A 25785-nucleotide genomic window follows, 5' to 3' on the forward strand; every position below is an offset into this window, starting at 1 on the left:
ACAAAAATTAGATATTTATACATGAATAATTGCTAATTTTTTATCAACTACATTTTTTTACTTAGGTGAAAAAAATATAGAATATCAATTAAAATTTCAGCGCATATTTATAAACAATTAACATAATTACACAGAATATATTTGCTCAATCACACTTGCAATCAGGTCAGAAATTCCGTTGTTCACGTTCGATGGTTTCAATGGCTGCACCACTTAGACAACGCATCTATCAAGGACACCCCTGTGCCTAGGTACATACAGATATACGCAGTTTTTTATGTGATTTATACGAATGTGTATTAAAAAAAAGCAAGAGCAGAGAATAAGCCGCATTAGAACAGTGAGCCCTGGCTGGGTTGAAGCTGGAATGAAAATAATAATATATCTTAATAAGTGCTCTTACAGGATGCACACTCGATGTCCATATTTACATACACACACGCACACACATATGCATACACTTGTGTATATGTATTAATACCATTCAATCTATCAAGTACAAATTGGTTTTTGAGTTCACGTAGCTTTTTGGATAGCTGAACCGAGGCATCGTTGTCGTACCCATTGCCGCCGTTTGTCTGATGCTCTCTCTGATACTCGACGCGCATTGTAGTAGTTAGGTGGTTGCCCACTCCCCCGATTACAATCAATATAAATCACATTTACCCAAAGCGAAAATGTTTTCTACTTCAGTGGAGAAGCCAAAAAATTCATACGCAACAGGGGAATTTGATGCCTTTTATTATTTTGTTTTTTGCTCTCCCTCTCGCTCTCTCCCTTCTACTCTCTGTTATTTTTACATACATATCCGTATGTATTTACTACAACCTATAACTGCAGATAGACGCGAGTGAGCGAGCAAGTGCTGCCACTGCTGTGGCTCTGGCTGTGGCTGCCACCACCTACACAGCTGGCGACTTCTGCCTCCTATTGAGCACGTCTATTTTTTTCCATTTGGCCAAAAAAAAAAAAAAAAAAAAACAGAAAAAAAAAAAAATTGAAAATGGAATGAAAAGGGCAACCAGGCAGGCGAATATGCAACAAATTCTCATTCAAAACACGCACGCAAATTTCTCCAATTCGCATACATGCTTGGCAAAAGGCGAAACTGAGACCGTGGCCGTGGCAGGGGCGTGGCAACGGTCACGGGCCGGCGGGGGAAAACCGAACTGAAACCGAAACCTAAGTGTAATAGAATGAGGATCGAAAATGTACAACAAAGGATGGCATAATAATAAAAAATTTAAGATGTGTAAAAAACATAAAAAGAAAATTCATTTGCGCCAAATTTGTGGATTTCACCTTAATCTTTGTGTGTGCCCCAACTCCCTATCCCCAATCCTTCCACACAGACACACACTCACAATGTATTCCCCCCCTAGGGCAGCCCGTCGTCATCGTCAACAAACAATGTATGCGAAAATCGATGTAGTACTGAAATGAGTGGATTCTATGCTAACCGGGCAAGGGTTTAGCCCCTAGTCGTTCCATTTTATAGGTTTGCGGTGAAAGCGCCACGTTTAAAACTCGTATTTGGAGACTTCGATGCCTATGTCTCTATGAGTGGGTGGCTGGGCGGAGCTCAGAGCCATAAGAGCTATTTAAGATGACTTGCTGCTGTCCTGAGTTTCACAATCGCTTACGTGCCTCATCTACAAGCGTGTGCGCGCGCGTGTGTGTGTGTGTGTGTGTGCCTATTAAATCATGTATGCGCCGTAATAAGGAAGCCACATCTTGTATAATGCATACACTGAATCTTAAATTCACATTCACACTAGAGCGACTAGAGAGACGCTGACCAAATTAATGCCGCTCCGTCCGATCCGGCACGGTACGGCCCCCTACTATGTCACTTACTTACTTACGTACTTGCGCCATCCAACTTTCAATTGAATTAATTGAAATTCCTCCGTCAACTAAGGCAAATACAAGTGAATGCATGTGAATACATTTCTACATGTGAATCCAGCTGTCAGAAGTGTAGTTCGTTTTTCGGCACACACGCACACTGACACATAGAGAGAGAGAGAGAGAGAGAGGGACATCATATAAATATATACAATTATGTAAATTAGGCAGTTATTATACATATGCACATATATACATAATATACAAATCAAGCCTATTCACAATAAATCGGATAGCTTACTTTAATATTTGGAAATATATATTTTTTTTGAGGATATGTGGAATCCAGAGTCGAGTGAAATACCTAGTTTAGTATGCAATATTTGCTTAAGCCTTATTATATCTTATAATTCTCAATAGGTTCACAATTTTTTTTTTTTTTTTTTTTTTTTTAAATAATGGAATGTCTTTCCATTTTCATACATAGACAGAAATTTTAAATAAGAACATTTGTGTTTCTATTCTAATTATTTTTCTATAAAATGCCAAATATACATATTTTTATTATTTACTTAAATTCTATAATTTTGTACGATATCTACACTCAAGTATGAAAAGTTTTATGTATTTATTTTATATATATTATTCATAGATTGATTAATGTAATTTAAACTATTCTTAAAGTTATATTGATTTTACTATTATTATTATTATTATTTTGTTCATACATAAGTATGCATTCAGCTTTTTTTTTTTATTCTTACCTTTTTTTAATTATTTTTTTTTTTATTATATCTCTTTAGAATTGTGAAATTATATAATTGAAAAATAATATTGTTTGATTTCAAAAAACAGTCAATTATCCCTTGCTTTCTTGCTATATATATATAAATAAATATATATATATATTTTTTTTTATCTTAGTTTTCTCATATTCAATTTCAGTCTCTTAACTCAATTAATTTAATTACATTATTTTGTAGTTTTATTGAAAAATTCTCTATTTTTGTATTTAAGTGACCCATATTGTGATATATTCATAAATTTTCGGGTGTTTCCGATTGACCCTCATGCTGCCCTGTGCCAAAGTGCATCCAATTCAATAGAATGCACACGCCCAGCAGCTGTTTAGCAATTGACCAAATGCCTCGAGCAATATTGCTTATGAATTATACATATATACAAAAGAATATATATGTACATATGTATATGTGTGCATAGGGGATTTCGCACTTGGGCTCGGTCTAATCTATTATATGGAAGGCAATCTGATTCTAAATCTGTATATAGTATGTTTGTCAGAATCTCTGCACGTTTGTCTGTCTGTGTGTGTGAGTGTGTGTGAAAAGCCGGCAATGATGGCGATTTAAGATTGAAAAAATAAACTGTAACAAGCTGCATTGAGATAAAATAATCTCATATGAAAAGAGGGGCTGCTATTTCGACTACATCTATAAATGCGGGACATTTGCCGGGCTTAGTTAATAATCAACTGTGGCTGCCTGTGCTGGGCGGGTCGTTCGTTCTTCCTACTGTTGCGGAATTGAAGTTGATGTACTACATCATCAGATACATTTGTGTATGTATGCATATGAGGGCGGCGTGTCGGACGCACACACTAACACGCGCGCTCACGCACACAGAGAAGATCGCGGCTCGGTAATAAATTGATGGTTATTTTCAAAAATCCAATGACTGTCCGAGCGATCGCTGCACAAATCAGTTGAAGAATCGCACTCGAGCGACAATGTTCTCTCGGTCGCGCGTTACAAGACTCACAGCCGATTTCGAGCATGGATCGTGCCCAGCCAGAGTATATTAAATATATTACATTGAAAGCAAATATTAAACTGTGCTTCACATCATTTGCGCTGGCACATGCAATATAAGTATACATATATATATATATATATAGCTGTATATAATGTATATATATATACACACACATGACAGACAGAGGCACGAGCAGTTGTTGCTCCTACGACTGGTCAATTCTCCGTGCGGGGTTAAGACCCCGCAAAAGGCGCGATAATCACAATCGGCAGCGATGTCGATGTCGCTTTGTCGTCGACTTAACTTGGAAGCAAAGCTGTGCTGAGACCCCCGTGCAGTTGTTAAACGGCAGCGGCACTCAGCAGCGGGTGGCTTCGCTCAGCTCTGCTCAGCTCTCAGTGTGTTGGTAGAGATTTGGAAAGATTTGCCTGCACTGCAGCGGGACACTCAAAGGAAAAGTTCTGCACAACGGTATTGTGTAATGTGAAGTGAAAAGCGACCAGAAAATGGCCTCAACTGAGCATAAAACTAACTGGCTATATGGGTTTGTGTGTGTGTGTGTGTGCTGAGAGTTTACATCTAATTAAATATAAATTCGATGTAAAGGAAAGGTCTATGCCTCTTAAATGAATGCGAAAAATTAACATTTACCTAATCAGAATAGAAAGTTGAGCCTAAGTAGAAAATCTTGTTAGATAGCAAATGAAATACAAGTGTTTAACTTGCATGATCAACACGGCGTACACCCTGGGATTGTTGAAAATGTGTGGAAACGAATTGATTAACGCTGGAACAGTTCATATTGATAACTCTGAATCTAGCAAGGGTTTTCTGAAATATACTTCAATCAGAGAGCTAGAGATGAACACATAACTATCGTAAGATCTTTATATTCAGTCGATTTTAATCGATATATAGTAGTCATTTTTAAAAGTTTTAGCAAATTAGAATGTGGTATATGAATTTTTATTTGTTGACTATACTTTCCATTCTTTAGAACTTGTTTCGAAATTCTTACAATAAGCAACAACACAACAAATATTATTGATATATATTGGTAAACAGCTGTGGTTATAAAACATACTTACATGTCAATTATCACTCAAGCCGAATTTAAAAAATATATCATTTTATATGTCAATATCATGTGACTTTTTGAAAACGTGATATCTATATGCAATTTCGAACTTTGAGAATATTTAAAACTGACTCGTTTTCGATTACAGCGCAATAAATGTTCAGTCTAAGTAAATCCTTCACAATTTCAGCAACTGCAATCTCTACCAACGCGCACAAATTCTTTCTTCAGGCAAACTTACAGGGTATTTCAGCAACAGCATTCGCTCTTAATCATTTCATGAGTACTGCAAGCAGAGCAGCACAGGAAATTGTGTTAGTCATATGTGAAGTGCTATCAATTGATACTTATTCGTATTGTTAATCTATGTTGTTCACTTGAGAATGAAAATGAAAAGTATTTGCATTCATGTAGTTGGTTATTTAAATTTGTTGTAGTTATTGTTTGTTGCATCTTCCACTCACACAGTATACAGCAGGCAATTTGTTGCATATTTTTGGACAAGCTTTAGTACTTGACGCAGATACAACAGCAGCAAACTCAATCAAATGGAGGCAAGTGGTAGCCAACAACGACAGCAACAATAACAATAAACAACTACAACAACAACGAGAGCAACATATACAATAAGATTCCTGCTACACATTGTGTGTAGTTTCATTCGTTTAAATTCAATTGACTTTGAATGCTCCACAATGGAGGCAAACAAGCGACACACACACACACATATATATGTATGTATATATACACAGATCCAGAATCAACGTTGTCTTTTTGTTGTTGTTGTCGCTGTTGTCTGGGTTGAAGCGCATTGAGCGGCGCAACGGAAAACGAATGAGGGTCAATTAAGCCAATTTAAATTTAATAAACTTATGTATTATGTGCAAGAGGTTACTAGCCACAGCAATATGCCATATATGACTTGTAATGATACACAGCAAGAGACAGAGAGAGAGAGAGAGAGAGAGAGAGATGGGCAAAGAGTGAGAGAGCGAGCCAGAGAGATAGAGATAAAGAGAGACAGCGAGCGTGTGAGCACAGACAATCTATATGCCACAATTGTTTCAATATTTCATTCTTTTTTTGGGGGTTGCAAACACGACTTGATATATCCAAGTAGATTTCTGACTCAGCTGCGTATAGGTTATATATACATATAACATTCGACTATATAAATTATAAAGTGCATAGTTCAAAATACATTAATATTCTGAAGGCATATGCCGCACTGTCTCCAGCATTCATTTGTGAGAGGTGACGGAGGCAAACGAAGCTGGGGCCTGGGGGATGGGGAAGAATGCCGCACGAATGTTTGATGTGGGCTGCCATGTGGTATGTAAAATACACACACACTCACACACATACATATATGTACCATATCTGTGTGCATATATATAGACATGGATATGTAATTGTTATATCACTTGCAGCTCAGTAAAATATATAATCAAAGGCTAAAGACATCGTTTAATGATGATTTAAGTGAGTCAGATTCGAGTTGTAGCAATTTGAGATGACCAGCCACGAATTGGAGCTCGAAGGACGTAAAATTGAAGCTTTAACCGTAGCTAACTTGTCGTTGAATAGGAGTAAGATTAAAGCTGAAGAAGTTGCTGGAAATCTCTGAGCTGAAGAGGTCGCTCGAAATAATAAACGGAACTAGAGCTGAAGAGCTGTCTGCTATTCTTTCTCTCTCTCTCTCTTTCTGCAGTGGAACTTAAGCTGGAGAACTAGCTCTAAACTAGCAGGATAAAGTTGTATTCCATTCTGTCGGTCTCTCTCTCCCTCTCTCTCTCTCTCTACCTCTCTCTCTCTCTCTCTCACTCTTCAAAAATGGTGAAGAAGTCGTTGTAATTGCAGTGGGAAAAAACTGTGCATCCCACAGTATTATCTTTATATCTCTCTCACTTTATCTCTCTTTCTCTCTCTATCATTATTCAGCAGGACTTAAACTGAAGAGGTCGCGTAAAATACGCGACTCAACGTAAGATGTCGAGATGTCGCTCTTATAGCAGAAAGAATAACACTGAAGAGGACTAAATCCCTCCCTCCCTCTCTCTCTATCTCTCTCTCTCCTTCTCTCTCGCAATCCTTCTCTATCTTTAGCAGAACGTAAGCCGAAGAAGTCGTGTGAAATGCAAAATGTTTTTAAATAAATAACTCATGCGCTTTATGTGTCAAGGTAAAAACCTTAATGCTCGATTTTTCACTATTTTTCAGGTAAACTAAGCCGAAACTCCTATCCCATAATTGCGGCAGAATTAAGGGCGGGGAACTCATTGTTACTGCAGGTGAATTAAAACTGATGAACTCGAAAATCGTAGAGAAGTAAGCTCGCACTCTTTACAAGGAGGTTAAAAGCTAAAGAGCTTTTTCCAACTGCTGCAGGATTACCAGCGAAGAACTTACTTCAAGTGCAAGCGGATTAGTGCTGAAGCGCTGCAGGAGGATTAAAGGCGACGAGGTCGCTCACAAAAGAGGCTTCAAGCCATTGTGACAAGTATGTGGTACTTACCTTGAATTTCTGACAAAAAAACAGAAAACAAAAAACATATTGCTTTCCTAAGTACTAGTGCCGCAGGAGTTAGGGTTGTGTCCGCAATGCCTCCTGCTGCCCAAGTGCTTATCAAAGCGACGAGTTTTTCAACAGCAGCAATTAAACAAAATTACTAATTTTTTTTTTTTTAATCATTTATTTACTTTTTAATTGATTTAATAGTATTCTTGCTTGAATAGTTATAAATACTATTTTGCTGACAATTTATACTAATTTTCGCCGTTTGTTTGAATTTTTGCTTTCAGCTTAAAATTTACATATTTCTTGGGCAGAAATTGTCTAAAACACGCACACACACATACATATAATTACTAATTAGCTAAACTGTGTCGCCAACAGTGTTTTCTTTATCCTCTTCTTCTTCGAATACGAAGACTCTGTACACATACATACGTGCATACATACACATTTATATACATACATATATATATATATATATGTATATATACATATATATACGTTTATTTAGGAAGTCTGTATATGTCAATTCATTAATAAATTAATTAATTACTCAATGCAAATTTAGCTGAGGACACATTTAGCATTTCAATATATATATATATATATATATATATATATACATTTATATATGTATATGTATAGTATTTCTGTTTTCTTTCTTATTCACTTAATACTTTCGCTTAATTTGTCTAGTTTTGGGTAGCCTTTCCATATGATATAAAACTATTTATGCAACAGCATCGTAAACAACATATCATAATAGAATTACATTTATTTACAAATAATTAAACACTATCGTTGCGATTTAGGCGTTACACAATTAAATTCCGGGAAAACGTTCATGCTCTATGAAGACTTTCGTTACACAAAACTAAATTGGATACTAGATCAGATATATATATATACAAGCCTTACAGCTAGATATGCCTATATATATAGTGTAAATACATACTTAACTAGAGTTAAACCCGAATTAAAATTAGAAGAAAATCAATAGGTAATACTTTTCATAGACTTGCAGAAATCGGGACATACTTTGTACCCATTATATATACATATATATATATATATATATATAGTTAGAGTCGTATATGTTTGTACGATTTCTCAGAAATGTGACTCCCGCAGAACTCTGCTGGGTCTGGCAGAGTGCAGTTCCTGTTTAGATAAACGTGATAACAGGTCATAAATTATTAGGTTATTCGTTTTTCGTATTTTTGGAAGGGTTTTTGTTTTTGTTCAATCATTTATTGGTAGTCTTAACACTTAACACGATTTGGGGAATAAGCGATATTTTGATTAAAGCGAAAGAACGTTAGATATGATTGGCAGTTTCTCGGCGTCTCTCCGGGATATGTTGGTAAGGTATGTAAAGAGTGTGTGAGAATATGTATGGATTGCATCGAAAGTGGGCTGGTAGTAGTAGTAAATAATCGTACAACGGATATGTGGGTGCAGCCGAGACTCAGACGCTGCATTCAGTATTCACTGGTTGTTGTTGTTGTTGTTGTTCAGCGTTAAGAGTATTAGACTTGATTACAACAAATGACAACGAGTTAAGTATTTACAAAACGAGTGTAATGTCGGTTACACTTTTGGCATTGTTACTTAAATTAATAATGCAACAATTACACAGAAATGCTTAAAAGTTAAAGAAGTCTTGCCTCAAACCATGCGAATAAATATATAAATATATATACATACATATACATCTATAAATCCACATAGGTAAATATGTATATATATATGCAGCTGCTGGGGTATTACGATAGTTAATAATACAGTTTGCATTTCTTTACCATTTTGTTTATACACTCACGCACACGCAAACGCACACGCACACGCACACGCAACTACATTGATCTATATATGGTATAAATATATATAGAGAGTATAGAGTAATTATTGTATGCAGATATGTTGCTTAAATGCATATGTGAAGCTTATATACAACTTTCCTGTATGCGATTCGAAGTGGTAACGACCTCGGGCCGAAAACGATATTCGCTTAATGACGAGGTCACCGATGCGTTATTCGGACTGAGTAGGCTGACCTCCATTGGCTGCGGTGTTAGATGATATGATGATGAGGGCGTCGATGTGCTTATGTTATATGTCAACGACCCCAGCGGCGGACTACACGTGGTTATGCCCTTCTTATTGAGGGTCGCATAGCTCTGTGGTAAACGAAAGCGGAAGGAGAAAATAGCGAGGCAATAGAATAGAGTAGAGTGAGTGCCGGCTCCAACCAGATAACCAATATATAATACCAAAGCACAAATATCATTTTAACTAACTTCAGTTTTCAGCTACTCACAATTTGTTTACTTGGCCGGAACGTATAGTGGAGGACCTCGTTGCCCGAGTTGCTCAGCAGGCCAATGGTGCTGGCGTCCGTGCCACCCAGTCCCGCCATCACCCCGACGCTCTCCGCATTGCCCTTGAGCAGCTCCGCATCGCGCCCAGTGCAGTAATCGCGTGGCATCAGCCGCGTGGCCGGACTGGCGAAGCCCGGCGATGCGCCCAGGGACTTCAGTGGGCGTTTTTCTAAATTGCAATTGGAATGTGAAGGATTCGGAATGGGTGGGTCTGGAAGCGATGCAAAGGATAATTAACTTACCATACTGATTGGGTATAACATCGGGATCGGTGTCATCTATATCAGCCTGATCGCCCAGCAGCTGTGCATTGGCTCGAGTGCGTCCAGTGGCCATGGTCAAGCCATGCCCGAGCCCGTGCCCGTGCCCGCTTGGTGAGGTCCTCGTGCCACTGTCTACATTCACTTCGCTCAGCGCGCCTCGCTCGGCCGCATTGCGACTATCACAATTAATTGGAAGGAGACTGTGGTGTGCCTGGTGATTGGACTGCTCGTTTTGCATATGCCCTTGCCCCTGGCTCTGACTCTGGCTCTGGCTTTGGCTCTGATTCTGCCCCTGTCCCTGGCCCTGGCCCTGGCACTGGCCCTGGCCATTTGTGTGCGGTCCGGGATGCAGCGGGTCCAGCTGGCAATCAGCCGGTATTGCTAATTGTGTGTGCTTTACGGCCTTCAGATTATTATCATTGCGGCTGCAATTCAAATGTGTGCATTAGGCAAAGCAGCTGCCCATTAAGCTACGCCATTAAACATACCGATTTGAGAATCTTCTGTATATGGCAGCCAATATGATGCAGGATATGGCGAACAGCAGGCCGCACACGAGCGTCAGCCCGGCCAGGAATGGCGAGAGCGGCACACTAAGCCCCGTCGAGTTGCCTAAATGTGTAATAAATTATGATTACGAAACTAGTTACTCGACGCTTTAAAACTCGATTGCAATTCGCTCAACTCACCCGTTAGCTTTGCCACGCCCTTAAAGTTGATGTCGTCTATAATGGTGGGCTCCGAGCGGCCCTTCACATTGACGGCGAATATAATCATGCGATAGGTGGCTGCCTGATCCAAGTTCTCAATGATGAATGTGACAGGTGTGTGCTGCAGTTGTGTGAGAAAGAGGGAGAGAGAGAGAGAGGGAGTGAGATAGAGAGAGGGTGGGAGACAGAGAAAGAGAGGGAGAGAGAGAGAGAGAGAGAGAGTTTAAGATTAGATTGTGTACATACACAGAGACAATTTTTAGAACTATAAAAACCATTCGAAAATTTTAAAGTGACATAAGTCCTTATGCATTTCAAAGAGTTGCTTTAATTGTAGTTTTTGACCAAATATAAAATCATACGTAGTGCACATTAGAGGCTTATCTCAATGGGGATTGCTCACCAGTAAAATCAAAAATTTCAAATGAAGAACTCATAATTAACAAAAAAAAAAAAAAAAAAAAAAAAAAAAAAAAATAATAATAATAATAATAATAATAATAATAAATAAATAAATAAAATAAAATTAAAAAAAAAATAAAAATAAATAAATAAATAAAATAAAAATAAATAAAATTAAATTAAAATAAATAAATAAATAATAAGAATAATTATAGATTTTCTATGCCTATCTAGATTTTATATCGATTTTTTGTACAGTAACTCTAAAGTAAGTTATCAGTCATTATTCTTTATATTTCCTGCAAAAATAATACGTATGTACTGTCCCTACTCTCTATAGTATTATTTTTCTTAAAGAACGTAACTTTTATAACATGTATAAAAAATTGTAGTTATGCCAAACTTAGTAAGATTTTCCCAATAGAATTTAGCTGCGCTATTCTGATGACTTATTTTAAGCTCTTTTTTAAAACTTTTTAAAAAATAGTTACTAAACTTTTGCAGAGTATATTCTTATTTATTTTAGGAAAAATATAATAGAATTTAACAGAAAATGAATTCTAGGAATTTATCACAAACAGAGAGCTTCAAGGTTGCGCTATTCTAATGGCACGCAGTGTGTATACAATATAGTAATATATATGCATATATATGTAATGCAATAGTTAGTTAGTTAGTCAGTCAGTTAGTTGGCTTACGTGTATTGTTATATTCCTGGCCAATTGCAGCGAGTTCAGCTCCACCAATTCGAGCATAAAACTCTGTGGCAAGCCCCCATCGAAGCCCTCAATGCAGTCCACTTGCAGCGAATCCACCGACTGGTTGCTGACCGTACAATTTTGCAGTGGAAAAGGTCGACCTGAAACGGAATATTCGATAGCCATGTAGTTGCCAGTTAGATATATGTATATCATCATGTCTATCCACCTGCTGCCACAATCTGAAATACGCAGGGACTCTTCTGCACGCCAATTGAGTTCTTGGCCCAGCAGGAAACGGTGCCGTAGTCCAGATCTGAGCTGGGCGTATAATTTAGGCGTGACATGCCCGTCTGCAACGACAAAAATCGAGAATAATTTTCGAAATTAACAAATGGATTAAAGTAGCTAAAATCCGTAACTGGGTATCCTTTGAGAAGCTCTTAAGCATCTTAAGCATCTCAATCATCTTAAAATATCTAGCAATTAGTGGGTTGATTTAAAAGCTCACTCACCTCGCTGGTGTGGAGGCGGGCGGGCAGCTCTGTTTGCTCGCCGGACGAGTTGAAGGTCCACTGGAAGGAGTCGGCCGGCGGGGAGGAGTCCACTTCGCACTTCAGTGCCAATGTCTCGTGTTTGAGGGCGCCCAGCAGCTGCTCGTGGTCGATGGCACAGATGGGTGCGTCTAAGGGTCGAAATAAATAATTAAAGCGTTTTATTGAAATATTTAATGTCCCGGCAGGAAGTGGCTTAAATAGACCACACAAATATGGCCGACAAGGTCTTTAAAACTCCAATGAATTAATTTTGGTCTTTGGCTGCTGCTGCTGCTGCTGCTGCAGTTACCATCCACACTCATTTGAAATACACAAAACCATTCAGAGTCGGAGGCAGTGCCAAACCCGCAGCCAGTGCCAAGAGTCCAGGCCATGCATTCATTGTGCCATAATCTTGGTCATTAACGTGGAGGGGGAGCGGCGAGGGTGGCACAAAGAGATGGCGGTACTTTACACCCAGTTACGCCCACGACAACGGCCACGCCCACGCCCACGCCCACGCTCACTTCAACTTTGGCTGCGTTGCAGATTGGAGTGCGGCCAAAGGAGCCGTGAAGCCCCCGTCCCCGGTGAGCCCAAATGCATTAAGAGACATTCAAGCTCAAGGATTAAATTGTAAATTACATAGATGAGGATACAGGCAGTGCCAAAAACTGTGGCCGAGGCCCTCTTGAACTCGCAGTTCACAGATTGTCTGGCCATTTACTTACAGCGTATGCGCAATGTGACCGGATTACTGAGGCCCTTGCCCTCCGAGTTGACAGCCAAACAGGTGTAGGCGCCGGCCGAGGCGCGCGAGACACTTTGCAGGACGAGCGATTGATCCGACAGAATGATGCCCACAGAGATATTGTGCTGCAGTTCCTTGCCCTGCGGGTGTGTGTGTGTGTGTGTGTGCGTGTGTGTGAAGTGGTTGTGGTTGAGGTTTGCGTGAGTCGCTTCATCAATGAATGGCAAACATAATAATTATAGCTTACATTGTGAAACCAGGACATCTTGTAGGGCTTCGGATTCGATTGTACAATGCACTCGAAGTAGGCATCGTCGCCCTCCTTGATGTCGTCCGGATTCAACGAGGAGCCCATCTTCAGTATCGTAGTGGGTTGATCTGCGAAATGCAAACAGAATCGTCTCATATCTCAGCTGGAATCTGTGGTAATTAGAATTCCTAGCTGGCCCACTTAGCCACCTCGGGCAGCTTCAGCGTCAGCTTCAACTAGGTCCTTAAATACCTAACCGGCCACTTACAGTGCACAATGAGACGCCATTTGTCCTCGATGGCGCTGCCTTCGATGAATTGATTTTCTGCCCGACATGTTAAATATTTGCCATCGTCGTCCCGGGTGGGTGTGAACGTCAGTATACTTAGGGATTGATTGTCTGGCTCATTAAACTAAAAAAGAAGCGCAAACAGAGTCCATTAGGAAATGAATAATGAAAAAGAAAGCTGAGGCAAGAGCTAAAGCTCAACCAAAACAGAAATAGATACCGAAAAACGGAGAGCGAAAACCGAGAAAGCGAGAAACCGAGAAAGCGAAAGGCGAACAACGAACGACGAACGACTAACGCCTGACCGTCAATCTATGTACAGGGAAATAGCAGCAATTATAAGTACACAGAGCTAGAGCGTATCCTCCTGGCCTTTAACGCCCCGAATAGCCCAAATCAATAAATAATGAGCCAACATATTTACTAACGGAACAAATTATTCAAATTTAGCAACATCCCAAAGCTGAGCTCGTCCATAAATGATGTCGTTTCGTTGATTTCTGTCGAACTTATGAAATGCCAAACTGCCGAGCGTTATTAATTATTTATTAATCTATCTTTGCAGCATTCAATTGAAGTCAATAAGGTTTGACAATAAACCTATCAGCAGCTAACGGTAGCTCAAGTCGAAATCACAACGAATTTATACCCTGACTAATGAGAGAGAGAGAGAGAGGGTTGGTTGAATGTGTGTGATATACACTGAGAGTCATCATTATAGCGACAGTCCTTCACGATAATTTTACATATTTTTCGTTCTTTTCCACTAAAACAAAATTCAGTTTTGAATGAAATTTACATTCTGTCTGCAGAGATAGATAAATTGATAGATTGATAGCTAGATATATGTGAGATATCTGACATTGATTTGTTTCTCCATCTAACTAGAAATATTTGGCTTATCTTTTCAAACAATGAATTCTTAATAGGCTAAAAGCTGCTTCAAAATGTTGAGCTATAAAGTATAGGCTAAACTCGTTAAGTCTACTAATTTCGAATTTGCTTAACAGAAAAAGCTGCATAAATCAGAGCAGAAAATGTGCACGAGGTTAGCTTAAAAGTTTTTGAAACAAATTAAAATAATTTAAGCACATATTATTTTTTACTTATTCAAAGTTTCTGTTGTGCTTCTTAAATTGGTCGGTTCGTCGTTCAGTCTATGCTTACCAAACTTTTTATTCAAAATTTAGTATACTAAATATGTAAATATATACGAGGGTAGTCTATGAAATTTGGAAATAAAATCCATTTAAATGTCATGAAAAATAAACAAATTTAATTTTATGCCTTTGAATTAATTAATTCATTTTGTTCGGTTCAGTCTATCAATGAGAAAATAAGAGAGAGAGAGAGAAAATATAATATTTCAAATTAAAAAAAAAAATAGCCTATTTGTAATTTTTTATTTAATTATTACTATTATTATTTAATTTATATATTTTTTTCAAGGAATTTAATAAATTTACATTACTTTTAATAATAAGACCAGATACTACGCAATTTTTGAGACCACCCTCGCAGGCTGATTAGCGAGTGCTCAACTTTATGCTTCTACATACATAAATCAATATCTAGTCTATATAGCTCCTTCATTCTCTAAGTGTACCCGAAAATGTTGAACGCTTTATCTATGTATGTAGTTTGAATCAATTATGCTTTGTTTATGTTGCCGCGGCCTTAAGGCAGTGCTCGATAGCGCTAATTAGTAATTTGTTTAAATGTTGTACATATGTCTACGTCGATATATAAGTATATACAGAATTGTTTATAAGAGCCTAAAATATTGAGATATTTATAAATATTGTGTGTAATTGGAATCAAGTTTTGTAGTTATAAAAATTGTAAATGACCTCAACTAAGCAAAACATATGCAGGTAAAAGCACCTGTTTCCACATTATTAATAATTATTGCTTATTGTTGTTAATGGAAGCGTTTAGCTTAGTTGTTCGTATCTATTGATTGCTTTTGGCTTTGCTATTTTGCTGCTAGATACTTACGTTCTTGGTTTGTTTCTTCAGCTGCTTATTGGATTTCCACCAGGTGATTATGGCCGCCGGCTTGGAGCCGGAGCTTTTGCACTCAATGTCGTAGGTGCGATCCGCGGATACAAAGCGATCCTTGGTCAGGATGTGCACGGCAACAGGTTTTACTGTAAGCACGGGGGGAGAGAGAGAGAGAGAGAGAAAGAGTGGGAGAATGAGCCTATAGCTTTGCAATGACCTAGTGCTGCGACCTACAGTTGATGTCCAGTATAACGACCTTGTTATTGGGCGGCGTCAGATTCGTATTGCTGGCGACGCACACCAGTCGCGAATTTAGATGCTGTCTTCCAATATTGGGATAGGATAAATGGTTAATGGTTTTGCCATCGGGCCGCTGATCGAATGACTCATCGATGACCGTGTTATCCAAGTACCAGGTAACGTTGGGGCGCGGCCGACCTGTAACCCATTAGGGCAATTAAATATATATATAAATATATGCATAGAGGAGGAACAGAAGTGGGAGTGGGAGCCTCACCGCCTGTAACTTCGCAGGCCAGAACGATATCGGTGCCCTCGTTAAAGGACTCCACGTTGCTGGTCTTGTCATGTCGATTGGGCTCGTAGATAATGGGTCTATCCGGTGGCACAATAACAGTTAGGTTTATCTTTAGATTACGAGTGGGCGAGTTACGAAAGTCCACACGGCAGCGATAAACGCCCTCATCTTCAATGCGCACATTGTCGATTTTCAGCTGAGCAGGATGCGAGGTGCTGCTGAAGTGGGCGCGTGTCCCAAACGCCAGCGGCGACGACCACAGACGCGCCTGACCAAATTGACGGCCACGCACATCAAAGCTGCGAGACAGAGAGGGAGAGAGAAAAATCCGTTGTTGTTCAAATCACACATCTAGTTGTTGGCTAACACAAATCTCACTTGTAGATGGGCTCGCCGTCGCCCTCGCGAAACCAGAGCACCATATAGACGGCATCGTCCCGTTCGAGCGGCGTTATATCACAGGGCAGCATCGCCTGCCTGCTGAGGACACCCTGCACCGATGTCAGCGGCACCGGACGATCCAGCTCGTGTATAAGCTCGTCCGGCTCCAGATAGGAGCACGCCGCCAGCCTGCAGCAGCAGCCAGCCAACAGCAGCCGGAAAACTAAATGCAGCATTGTCATATAATCATTCCGACAGCTTTGATGGAGCGCTTGTTGCTGTTGTTGGTGTTGCTTCCGCTGCTGCTCCAGCTGCTGCTGCTGCTGCTGCTGCTGCTCCTGTTGATGTTTGATGTGCTCCTGCGGGCATTCGCAATCGTCGTGTTCGTTGTTGAGCTTTGCATCCATGTTTGTGCTTCTTTTTTGTCTGCTTATTAATTCATTTAAGCATTAAGTGTTCACTGCAGTCGCATTCGAGTGGAGATTAAGTGTCTGTGTCAGGCTGCTGACCGACCATCTTGGCTGGCTCCTGGCTGTGGACAAAGCGCATATGCATGACTTGTAATACCATTCACAATGTTAAGGCTTTGCCATCTCTATTCAATATAATTGCATCTCAAAGCACTAACTAATTATTATTATATTATTGAGCGCGTGCCCTGCTGAAGCAGAACATAAAGGATAATATGTAGGCACTCGAATGTAGCATCGGCATGCCGAAGCTCAGCCTTAAGTAGCTTTTGCGCAAATTTTCATTAAATTCCCTTGCCCGAGCAACAGCAAATGTGTTTAGTTCTCGCATTAATTGTATTCAAATCATGAAAGTGAAATTTCCAAATGCTCTGCGACATGGCAAGCTACTTGGGAATATTAAGCTGAGCAATGTGAATTCAATTGTAAATCTCGGAGCTTTGTGTTTAGATGTAGTTGATTAGGTTTCTATGAAGTGGGAGCAGCTATACATATATATGTATATAGATATAAACCTAGTTATATTATTGGTTTTCATATAGAATCAACAAGTTTTTGTCCACATAATTTCTTATATTTAAAGCGTGTCCATAGAACAGAGATACCTTTGCCAATAGCTATAATTCAGTATCATTTCTAGTTATTGATAAGATCTATGGAATATTTAATAAACTCTGCCATTTAATCGTGAAACACTGCCTTTAAATATATGGAATTAATTAAGAAATGCTACTGAAACATTTGACTCATTTGTTAGTGGAGAATTTCAGCATTCGTTCCGTTTAAGCATAATTTAGATCTTAAGGCGGCATTTAGACTCTGTTGGCTGACAACATTAAAGAAGACACACAAAAAAACGACAATTTGACGGCGATCAATTGGGCAATTGGGTGAGGAAACTGAGGGGAGGCGGTATTTGAGTCTGTAGAGTCATCAGTCATTATAATATGAGGAAGTATGATTGCGGCTGGTGGATAGTAATGACAGATAGTAACGAGGTGTGCTTATAACAAGTCAGCGCAAGCATTGCAACTCTAAACGAAGTTTCACAACTCAGTCTCATTCTCTAGTCAAGCGCCGCTATTATGTGATTTGACAGCCTTCTCTTATTTCGTCTAGGGTTACACCAACTCTCTAATTTATGCTTACAGGGTCAATGGAGTCAAAGAGAAGAAGCTCTTACTATAGAGGCACAGCTAAGCTGAGCCATTGATCTAACTTCATTAAAATCCTGCAAATCAGCAATTTCACTGATATCGAAAATATCTTTCATCTATCTATCTATCTTCTATCTATGCTCTATATCACTATAGTATATATTTATTATAATTATATATATTATATATTTTTTCATGTTTACATATTATAATATATATTGACATATATTTAATTATTAATTAATCACTCTGTAGTCGGAAGCAAAAGATTATTCAGTGTATTTCGCACAGTAGAGAAAATCTTTATTTGTTTTATTATTGGCGTTAGCTAATAAATGTTTTAGCTACTCCACACCTTATGATGTTAACAAGTCTCTGGACAAAACAAACTTTTACAAAATATTCACACTAAGCCACATTCATCTCTATTAGAATATCAATTATGTTCAATAAAAAAGAATTAAGTTGCGAGGCAAAACGGAAATACCTTTTCAAGTTCGCAATCAAATTATAAATAAATAAAAATGAAAATAAAAATAAAATCCCCTCACAATAAATTAAACCCAAAGAGCAAATCTCTGGCAGCAATTAAGGAATTTGTTGAGCAATGTTTGAAAATATTAATATTTATATGATTGATGCTCGGCTGGCTCTAAATTTCAGGTATTTGTAGCCAGAGCAATTTTTGCCAAGAACAAAATACTTTTTCCGGCTTACAATTTGCAGTTTTATTTCTCTCTACTCGTCTTTTCTTTTCTTTTTCTAGCCTGCAACAATTAGGACTATTTGCTTGCCAGAGCGAAAGCAAAATCAAACGCAAGGCTTATCAACTTATGATTTCTGTATAAATCGTTGCTTTTGATGAATGAGCTCATGGGCATGAGAGAACGAATTCATGACGTGATTGTGGTCAATCGTTCAATAAATATTGGGGAGATTTTAGTTTTTTTTTTTTTTTTTTTTTTTGCTTTGGCTTTTGTTTCTTTGTCATTTCTAGGTGCTTTGGCAACGCTTAAGCTCAACTGTCAGCATAATATCTTTAAAAATGTAGAGTCATTTATTTGGCACATGGTTCGCAATGCCAAAAAGAGAGAGACTGGGAACAACTCACATAAAAAAAGTAATACGTATATATATACATATAACTTTGTTAGACTGGGGCTAAGAAAGTGTAAGCATGAATGGTTCGCTCCTCAATCTAACACAACCCCACCCAAGCATCTCTTGGCCATAAATTGTGCTTGAACGGAATGCGACACAAAAGCTACTCTGGAAAAGGCCATATAGCAAGCAATAACAACAACAGCAACAACAATGTATGACTGCTTGCTCTCTATAAGGTTCCTCAGCTCAGATCTCAGCTGATAAGACAAAAGAGTTATGGCGCTTTTCACAAACTTTTGAAGATGTCGTGGCCAATCAAGCATAGCTCATGATTATATATCCACAAGCACTCAAAGTTATGGCCATAATGCCCCTTTATGGACATTTAATATTATAACTTAATTAATTATTACGATATTCTAGACAACGAACAAATGCCCAAAACGAAAAATAAATAAAAAATAAAAATAATGCTCCTCGTAAATATGTATGTGTGGCAGCCACAATTTGCCTATGAATATGAATTCAGTTTATTATTGTTGGCTACCAGCGCGGACAATGGGCCCATGGGCCAAGGGGCTAGTTTTTCAGCTTTTCGAGCTTGAATATTTATTTGAAATGCCAGCGATTTGTACTCAACCGGTCCGGACTAATGCAAAACATGTATCAATGAACTTGAATTCTTGCTCATTGGAAATTCATTAGGTTTTATCTAAGCAAAAAAGCTGCCTAAAAGCCAATGGGAAAAGATAACACAAATAATAAACAATAGAAGCGTTGATTTATTAATTATTTTTATTACTTTTTTTTTTCTAGGCAATTTTCGTAAATTATTTAATGTGATTTTCAAAGCAATTTAATTGACAATTTCCATTTGTGATTATTTTCTTGGCAAATCAAATGTTTGTGAACTTTGCTATTTGCATTTGTAGCCATGGCTACGAGCTGCGAGCTGTGAGCTCTGGGATAGGGAATTTATGTAAATTTGAACACAGTTCGCTTACACTCGGCTACAATTAAATATTCGCCTGCAAATGGCCAACTTAAATAGTGCTAAGCGTTTTCTAATGGAAGCAATTAAAACGCTTCCCGCCATAAAAAATCATTTTAAGTGCGGCGCATCTACATACATGTGAGTGTGTGTGTGTGTGTGTGTGTGTGTGTGTGTGAGATGGGGAGCGCGTGAGTGAGTGAGAGCCGCCGAGGGGTGGCTGAGTTGGGCTGGGGCGTGTCATTCATTGGCACATCTCGCAGCGAGGTGCGAATTTGTTTTTCAGCATGAGAGCAGATCAAAAGATATTTGCATTTTAAACGCAGCCAGAGGTGCCAAACACACGCTTTAATAAGAGCAACACCACCAGCAGCAGCAACAGAAACAACAGCAGAGGTGCTACAGAGAAAATTTACACGGCACGACGAAGCGTGAATACACTAGCAAACATGAGAGGGATTTTAGTGAAGTATACAGAATTTTGAGTTGTTGGGTTATTAAATTAGAGACTTCATTGATTCGTTTTGTGTTAGCTCTATTTTTGATTAGTAATGTGATAATGCATAATTATTTTGAAAATTGCTAGTTTCGATATGTGTTCCATAATTTGCTAATCAATAATCATCTATTCATACTAATTAATACTAATAATTCTGTGGCGCATTTGCTAACTAATTCTAATGAATTTATGTAAAGTTTAATTAAGCTTGTCTCAAACAGAAACACCTTATACAGCGGGCAAAGCCTTTAGCATTCAGAAAATATGTTAATTTTTAAGTAATTTATATGTAATGCTACAGTAACATTTCATAATGGATTTTAGTCTGAAACTGAACTATGTTATAGCCAGATGCCAAGATCAATCAGATACATCCATATCTCACAACTAGAATGTATTATATCAATATCTCACTAAATATATTTAAATATTATATATATCATATATTATATACATATGTATGTGTCCGTTAATGTGTTACATATGTATTAAAAAATATACCAAGGAAACTCTCTCTCTATCTATCTCTATCTAAAATCGTATCCATATCTTTTGGCACCAATCAGATAAATCAATATATGAATATCATATATGCACCTGATGCATGTTAGATATACCTCTGTTAAATTGTTACGTATGTTAATAAACATTGAAAAAAAGTCAATGATGATAACTTTGTTTCAGCTAGCCCTAAAGTGAAAGATGAACTCTCCATTTCATAATAGGCATTACAAATATTAATAAATGTCTATATACAGAGATAGATATATCCATTATTATCTGAATACCAGTATTGATCTTATCTGAATCTGATCATTTATTTACATATTTTCATAAATATTCAAAGTAATCTTGATTAAGGGAAATCTTCGCAAGCTCTGATTAATAGTCTAATCTCTAGTCTCGATTGTCATAGACAAATTTCCAAATCTTTTTATACCAAGAATGTACATATATATTCGTAATGTTCATTATCTATATATCGGATCAAAAGTTACGTATGTTTATAAATATACGAATTAACCTTTGGTAAGGCAATTTGATTCAAACTCTAGTCTCAATCAATCTAATCGCATCAACAGTGTATATAATTATCAAATGGCCCATTTATAATCCTGCTGCTCTTTAGCTCAAGCGCAGTTCGAGTGTTACGTAATTTGATCAACATGCTGAGCAACCTTTGATAAGGGTATTCCACTAAACAACAACTGCAGGTTTGTCGTAGCCGCAAGCGCTTTTCCTCTGGGAGCGCCTGTTAGCCTGTTTGCTTGTTTGCTCAGATTCCTTGAGCATATATACACACACATTAAAATATATGCACGTATGTATGCATATGTATATCTTTTACATATTTAATATATGAGCGGTTAAGTTTGTTAACTGCCTGATGGGGCAGCCGGTTATAAGGCAGGCGTGTCGGTCGCTTTGACTCTGCGGTTTGTTCAAATCGCCCGTTGTTTATTTGCTGGCCATTTTCAACAAAAACACCTTCAGCTTCAATACAAAAACAAAAACAAAAACAAAAACAAAAAGAAACATACAGAAAAAAAATGATACAAAACCGGTTGAAGCATTTTTCTTCACAAGTTCGATTTAAGAAACAAAAAGCAAAAACAAAGTTGTACACGACGCTTTTAAAATGCTAAAAGATGTTTGGGCTCCGAGTGGCTGGCGCTGCGGCTCGAACGCTGTGGTGTTGCTAATTAAGATTACAGACATTGATACTTTACGGTACGCAGTGGCACGTACAGATGCACAGACAGACAGACAGACAGACAGACAGACAGTGAGACGGACAGACAATACATATACACAATACACAGTCAAGTGTATTGAGCTGTGCTTGTGTTTGGGTTTTATTAGCTGCCCAGCAGAGCAGCAGAGCAGCCGAGCAGCAGCCCGGCCAGTTGATGGCATACTAAGGTGCTCTATCAACATCTGACAGCGGCTGAGGGCCCTTTTGGCTTATTAATTATGTAGCTTAATTTGCGATTATGCAGATATGAGCATAAATTTTCAAGAGTAGTATAAAGCTGACTGACTGATAACTCACCAGTTTAATATATGTGCATACTCGAAATCCGTTCATTCAATATTCCATGTTGTTCTTGTTGCTGTTGTTGTTGTTCTTATTGAATTTCGTATATTTGATTGTGTTTTAGCTGCTCTTAATGTTTTTGTTTCTGCTTTTCATATATATTTTATATTCTTCTGACTACCTGCTGATTAGTTTATAAGATCGAAACGCGAGACACGCCGTCTGAGCTGCGTTTTTATAATGAAAATCGTATGCATAAGTATATACATACATATAGAGATAAACATATATCTATATATATATATATATATATATATTTATATATATATATATATCTATAGTTATGTTTGTATATTAGGGCAGATATTTATATATATGTCTGATTTAATGAGACATTTCTTAACGAACGCACACACTTAATTGGCCAAGATTTACGTTCACGCTTTAGCCATATCATTTAGCACTGCACAGTCACAGGAGCAACACAAAATCGTATTGTTGTTGATGTTGTTGTTGGAGGTGTTGTTGTTGCTGCCAAGTGTAATCAAGTGCCACTAAAGATCTCTTGAATCTCTCTCGTTTTGACAACTATTACCATAACAAATCAGCGCGCCTGACTGTGACAGCCCAATTGAACTGCACAGTCAACTACAACAACACTAACAGCAACAACAGCGATGGCAACAACAACAACAGGAAGCCGAAAAAAAAACTGACAACAGCAAAATATTTACACGGCACAACTATCGACAAAAAAAAAAACGGGGAAAAAAAAAGGAAATGTTGAGGTAGAACGGATTTCGTTTGGGTTTGGCAGAGGTTTGCCGTGCTTGGGATAGTGGGTACTGCGGCTGGCTATAAGCCACCAATGCCAACGAGTCAACGTAGCCGTTGCCGTGAGCGTCACTAAACCAATTCCCGCAGTGACAACGAGGCTGAAGCAGGCTGAGAAGGACAAATGGAATGGGGCAGAGGTGGGTAGAGGTGGGTAGAGGCGGGCAGAGGTGGGCAGAGGTGGGCAGTGGGTAGAGGCAGGCAGTGGTCGGTGCTGGGGCTAACCAGGACGAGTTGGTTGACGAGCCGCGCTGTGGCAGGAGGCGCTGCTACGCCGCCACGTTCACGGGCCGTGCTTGGGCTTATCCTTGTGTCTGTATTCGCCGCTTTTTATGCCACAGTCGTAAATTCCAATTATCGACGACGTCGAAGCACGGCAGCAGCAGCACACACCAGCAGTGCCAGCGACGCCAGCAACTACAACTGCCTCCGCAGAAGCCGGCGTCGATTTGTCGAGTCGCTCGAGTCGCTCGAGCCGTCGAGCTCTGTGAAGTGGAGCGTTTTTCAAAGTCAGAGCCCGGCACGCGGCGCACGAGCCCGGCGTTTTATTATTATTGTTGTTGCTGTTGTTGTTGTAGCTGTTGTTGTTGTTGTCGAGTTTGTTGCTATTTTAGTCACAGTTTTGTTTCGTTTTCATTAATATATTTAAATTTTGGGTAATCCTTGTTATGTGGCAGCAGGTAATGCCACGCAAAACCGAAAAACCGAAATTGAAACTCGAAATTGGATTTGGTTTTTTTATTTCTGCACACACTTTTGTTGTTGTTGCTGTTGATGCTTGGGTCAATATTTTGAGTTATATGCGGATATATGAATTTGTTGACTATTAATTAATCAATTTCGCTCATTAATTTGATTGAATTTCGGTTGGGCGAAAGAAGTCACTGAAGTTTCACAAATACCTTTCACACTCCTCTTTCTCTCTCTCTTTCTTTCTCACAGACGCACACGCCAACACACACACACGCTCAGATGTAAGAAAACATTACGCTGCCTGTGTGTGTGTGTGTGTATGAGTGTATGAGCGAGTAGAATGCGTGCGTGCGTGTGTGTGTGTGTGTGTTTGAGTTCGAGTGTGTTTTGGTATGCGCTTTAAACGGATACCCTAAAGCGAACGCATTGGGCTACATTTCAACGTAGGAGCGCAGAGTCCGTGTGCAACATGTGTACCGTTATAGCTTCGCGTATCTACTGGATACACGACTTCAACATCGTCACACTCGTCGCTGCCAACGCGTCTCTGCTTTGATTTTGTATTTCGAATTTTCGAACTGCCGGAGCGACGAAAGAGAAAATCTAATTGGAATTCGAATCAGCAGCTAAAGAGCTCAGCCCTCACACGAGCTACTTAGAATGTGTGTTAAGTTTAGTGCCTTTGACTTTGTTTATGCTATTGTTTTTGTTGTTAGAATATTTAAGACATTTTGAGATTACAGAAGAACAAACATAAATGTTAATTTTTAAATAAATTTATGTAAAAGAGATCATATTTAATATACGAAAAATATGAACAAATCTTATATAAAACAGGCTGTTTTTTTGTTTATATCCAGGAGAAAAGGCTTAGGTTTTATATATAAAATATATATAGCAGCATAAAATACTTTACAATTTTTTTACAATTCACAGATACATGGGCAACTCATTCATAAATCTCGATCGTAAAAAAATATTTAATTCAATAGCAGCAATAGCAAAATTTAAGCTAATAACAGAACAGCCTGTTAGCGGCCAGCAGCCGTTTGCTGTTAAGCGAGTCTGTTTCAGCTACAGCTTTGATTTTTCGAACTTTGAGTAAGAGAGCTTAACATTGCAGCCAAAGAGTCAACAGCGTAAACTTGGCGATATTCGAATTTGCTGTTGACAGCATTGAATATCGTAAATGTTTTTTGATATCGGCTGCGACTGTTAAGATTCGAAATGGCCAAACTCGTGCAGTTTGGAAATCAAATTAAATTGGAAAGGCAATAATTTAATTTTAAATAAAATATTTTATGAAAATTGAGTCAACAAACACAACCAATATGATTTTTTTTATTATATAGAATGGGTAATAATACCAAATTGAAAACAAATTAATTGATTTTAAATCAAATTAAAAATTTCTGTCAATATAATTATTTTGATTATATTTAAAGTTTGTAGTTTTCTGTGAATGAACACGTAAAATCACTTCGCGCTTGCCGCCAGTGCAATTAAAATAAACTGGATATATCGTACAAAAACAAATTTGAAATATTTCGATGATGAGCTTTAATGTTTTTTAAATCATTTT

General features: G+C 38.3%; 1 protein-coding gene and 2 long non-coding RNA genes across 13 annotated transcripts; 1 reads left to right on the plus strand and 2 right to left on the minus strand.

Annotated features, from left to right (window-relative positions):
- Positions 1 to 88: 88 nt before the first annotated feature.
- Positions 89 to 3706, minus strand: LOC149270189 (uncharacterized). The gene is made up of 4 exons (XR_016268686.1): positions 3628 to 3706; positions 2613 to 2725; positions 1862 to 2008; positions 89 to 362 (listed from the first exon to the last, which is right to left on the minus strand). It is a non-coding gene; the product is annotated as an uncharacterized LOC149270189 (long non-coding RNA).
- Positions 3301 to 8155, plus strand: LOC149270190 (uncharacterized). Its single transcript, XR_016268683.1, has 2 exons — positions 3301 to 6811; positions 6920 to 8155. It is a non-coding gene; the product is annotated as an uncharacterized LOC149270190 (long non-coding RNA).
- side-IV (sidestep IV transmembrane protein) lies at positions 7975 to 24697 on the minus strand. Of its 11 annotated transcripts, none has more exons than XM_089462847.1 (17): positions 24413 to 24697; positions 22692 to 22860; positions 16415 to 16949; positions 16016 to 16335; positions 15733 to 15936; positions 15493 to 15644; positions 13474 to 13618; positions 13203 to 13333; positions 12936 to 13095; positions 12184 to 12353; positions 11898 to 12021; positions 11669 to 11829; positions 10548 to 10689; positions 10347 to 10470; positions 9838 to 10283; positions 9535 to 9764; positions 7975 to 9394 (listed from the first exon to the last, which is right to left on the minus strand). In XM_089462847.1, exons 3-17 carry the CDS (start codon positions 16822 to 16824, stop codon positions 9161 to 9163), a joined length of 3153 nt encoding a protein of 1050 aa, XP_089318973.1. In that variant the 5' UTR covers positions 16825 to 16949; positions 22692 to 22860; positions 24413 to 24697; the 3' UTR covers positions 7975 to 9160. The 11 variants fall into 11 exon arrangements, with proteins under 11 accessions (XP_089318973.1, XP_017873815.1, XP_017873814.1 ...); XM_018018326.2 differs by having other exon boundaries at positions 7975 to 8375; positions 22692 to 22903; XM_018018325.2 differs by having other exon boundaries at positions 22692 to 22903.
- Positions 24698 to 25785: the final 1088 nt, after the last annotated feature.

This window comes from Drosophila arizonae, chromosome 2 (assembly GCF_054131065.1).
Source record: "Drosophila arizonae isolate 15081-1271.41 chromosome 2, UAZ_ARI_1.0, whole genome shotgun sequence".
Taxonomy (NCBI): Eukaryota; Metazoa; Arthropoda; class Insecta; order Diptera; family Drosophilidae; genus Drosophila; species Drosophila arizonae.

Excerpts from the sequence above, each read along its gene's own strand:
- side-IV (XM_089462847.1), bottom strand. The coding sequence starts at position 16,824 with ATGGATGCAAAGCTCAACAACGAACACGACGATTGCGAATGCCCGCAG. Across the intron at positions 16,336-16,414 it reads GACGGCGAGCCCATCTACAA|CTTTGATGTGCGTGGCCGTC; the intron begins GTGAGATTTGTG and ends TCTGTCTCGCAG. Across the intron at positions 10,284-10,346 it reads TACAGAAGATTCTCAAATCG|CCGCAATGATAATAATCTGA; the intron begins GTATGTTTAATG and ends TTTGAATTGCAG.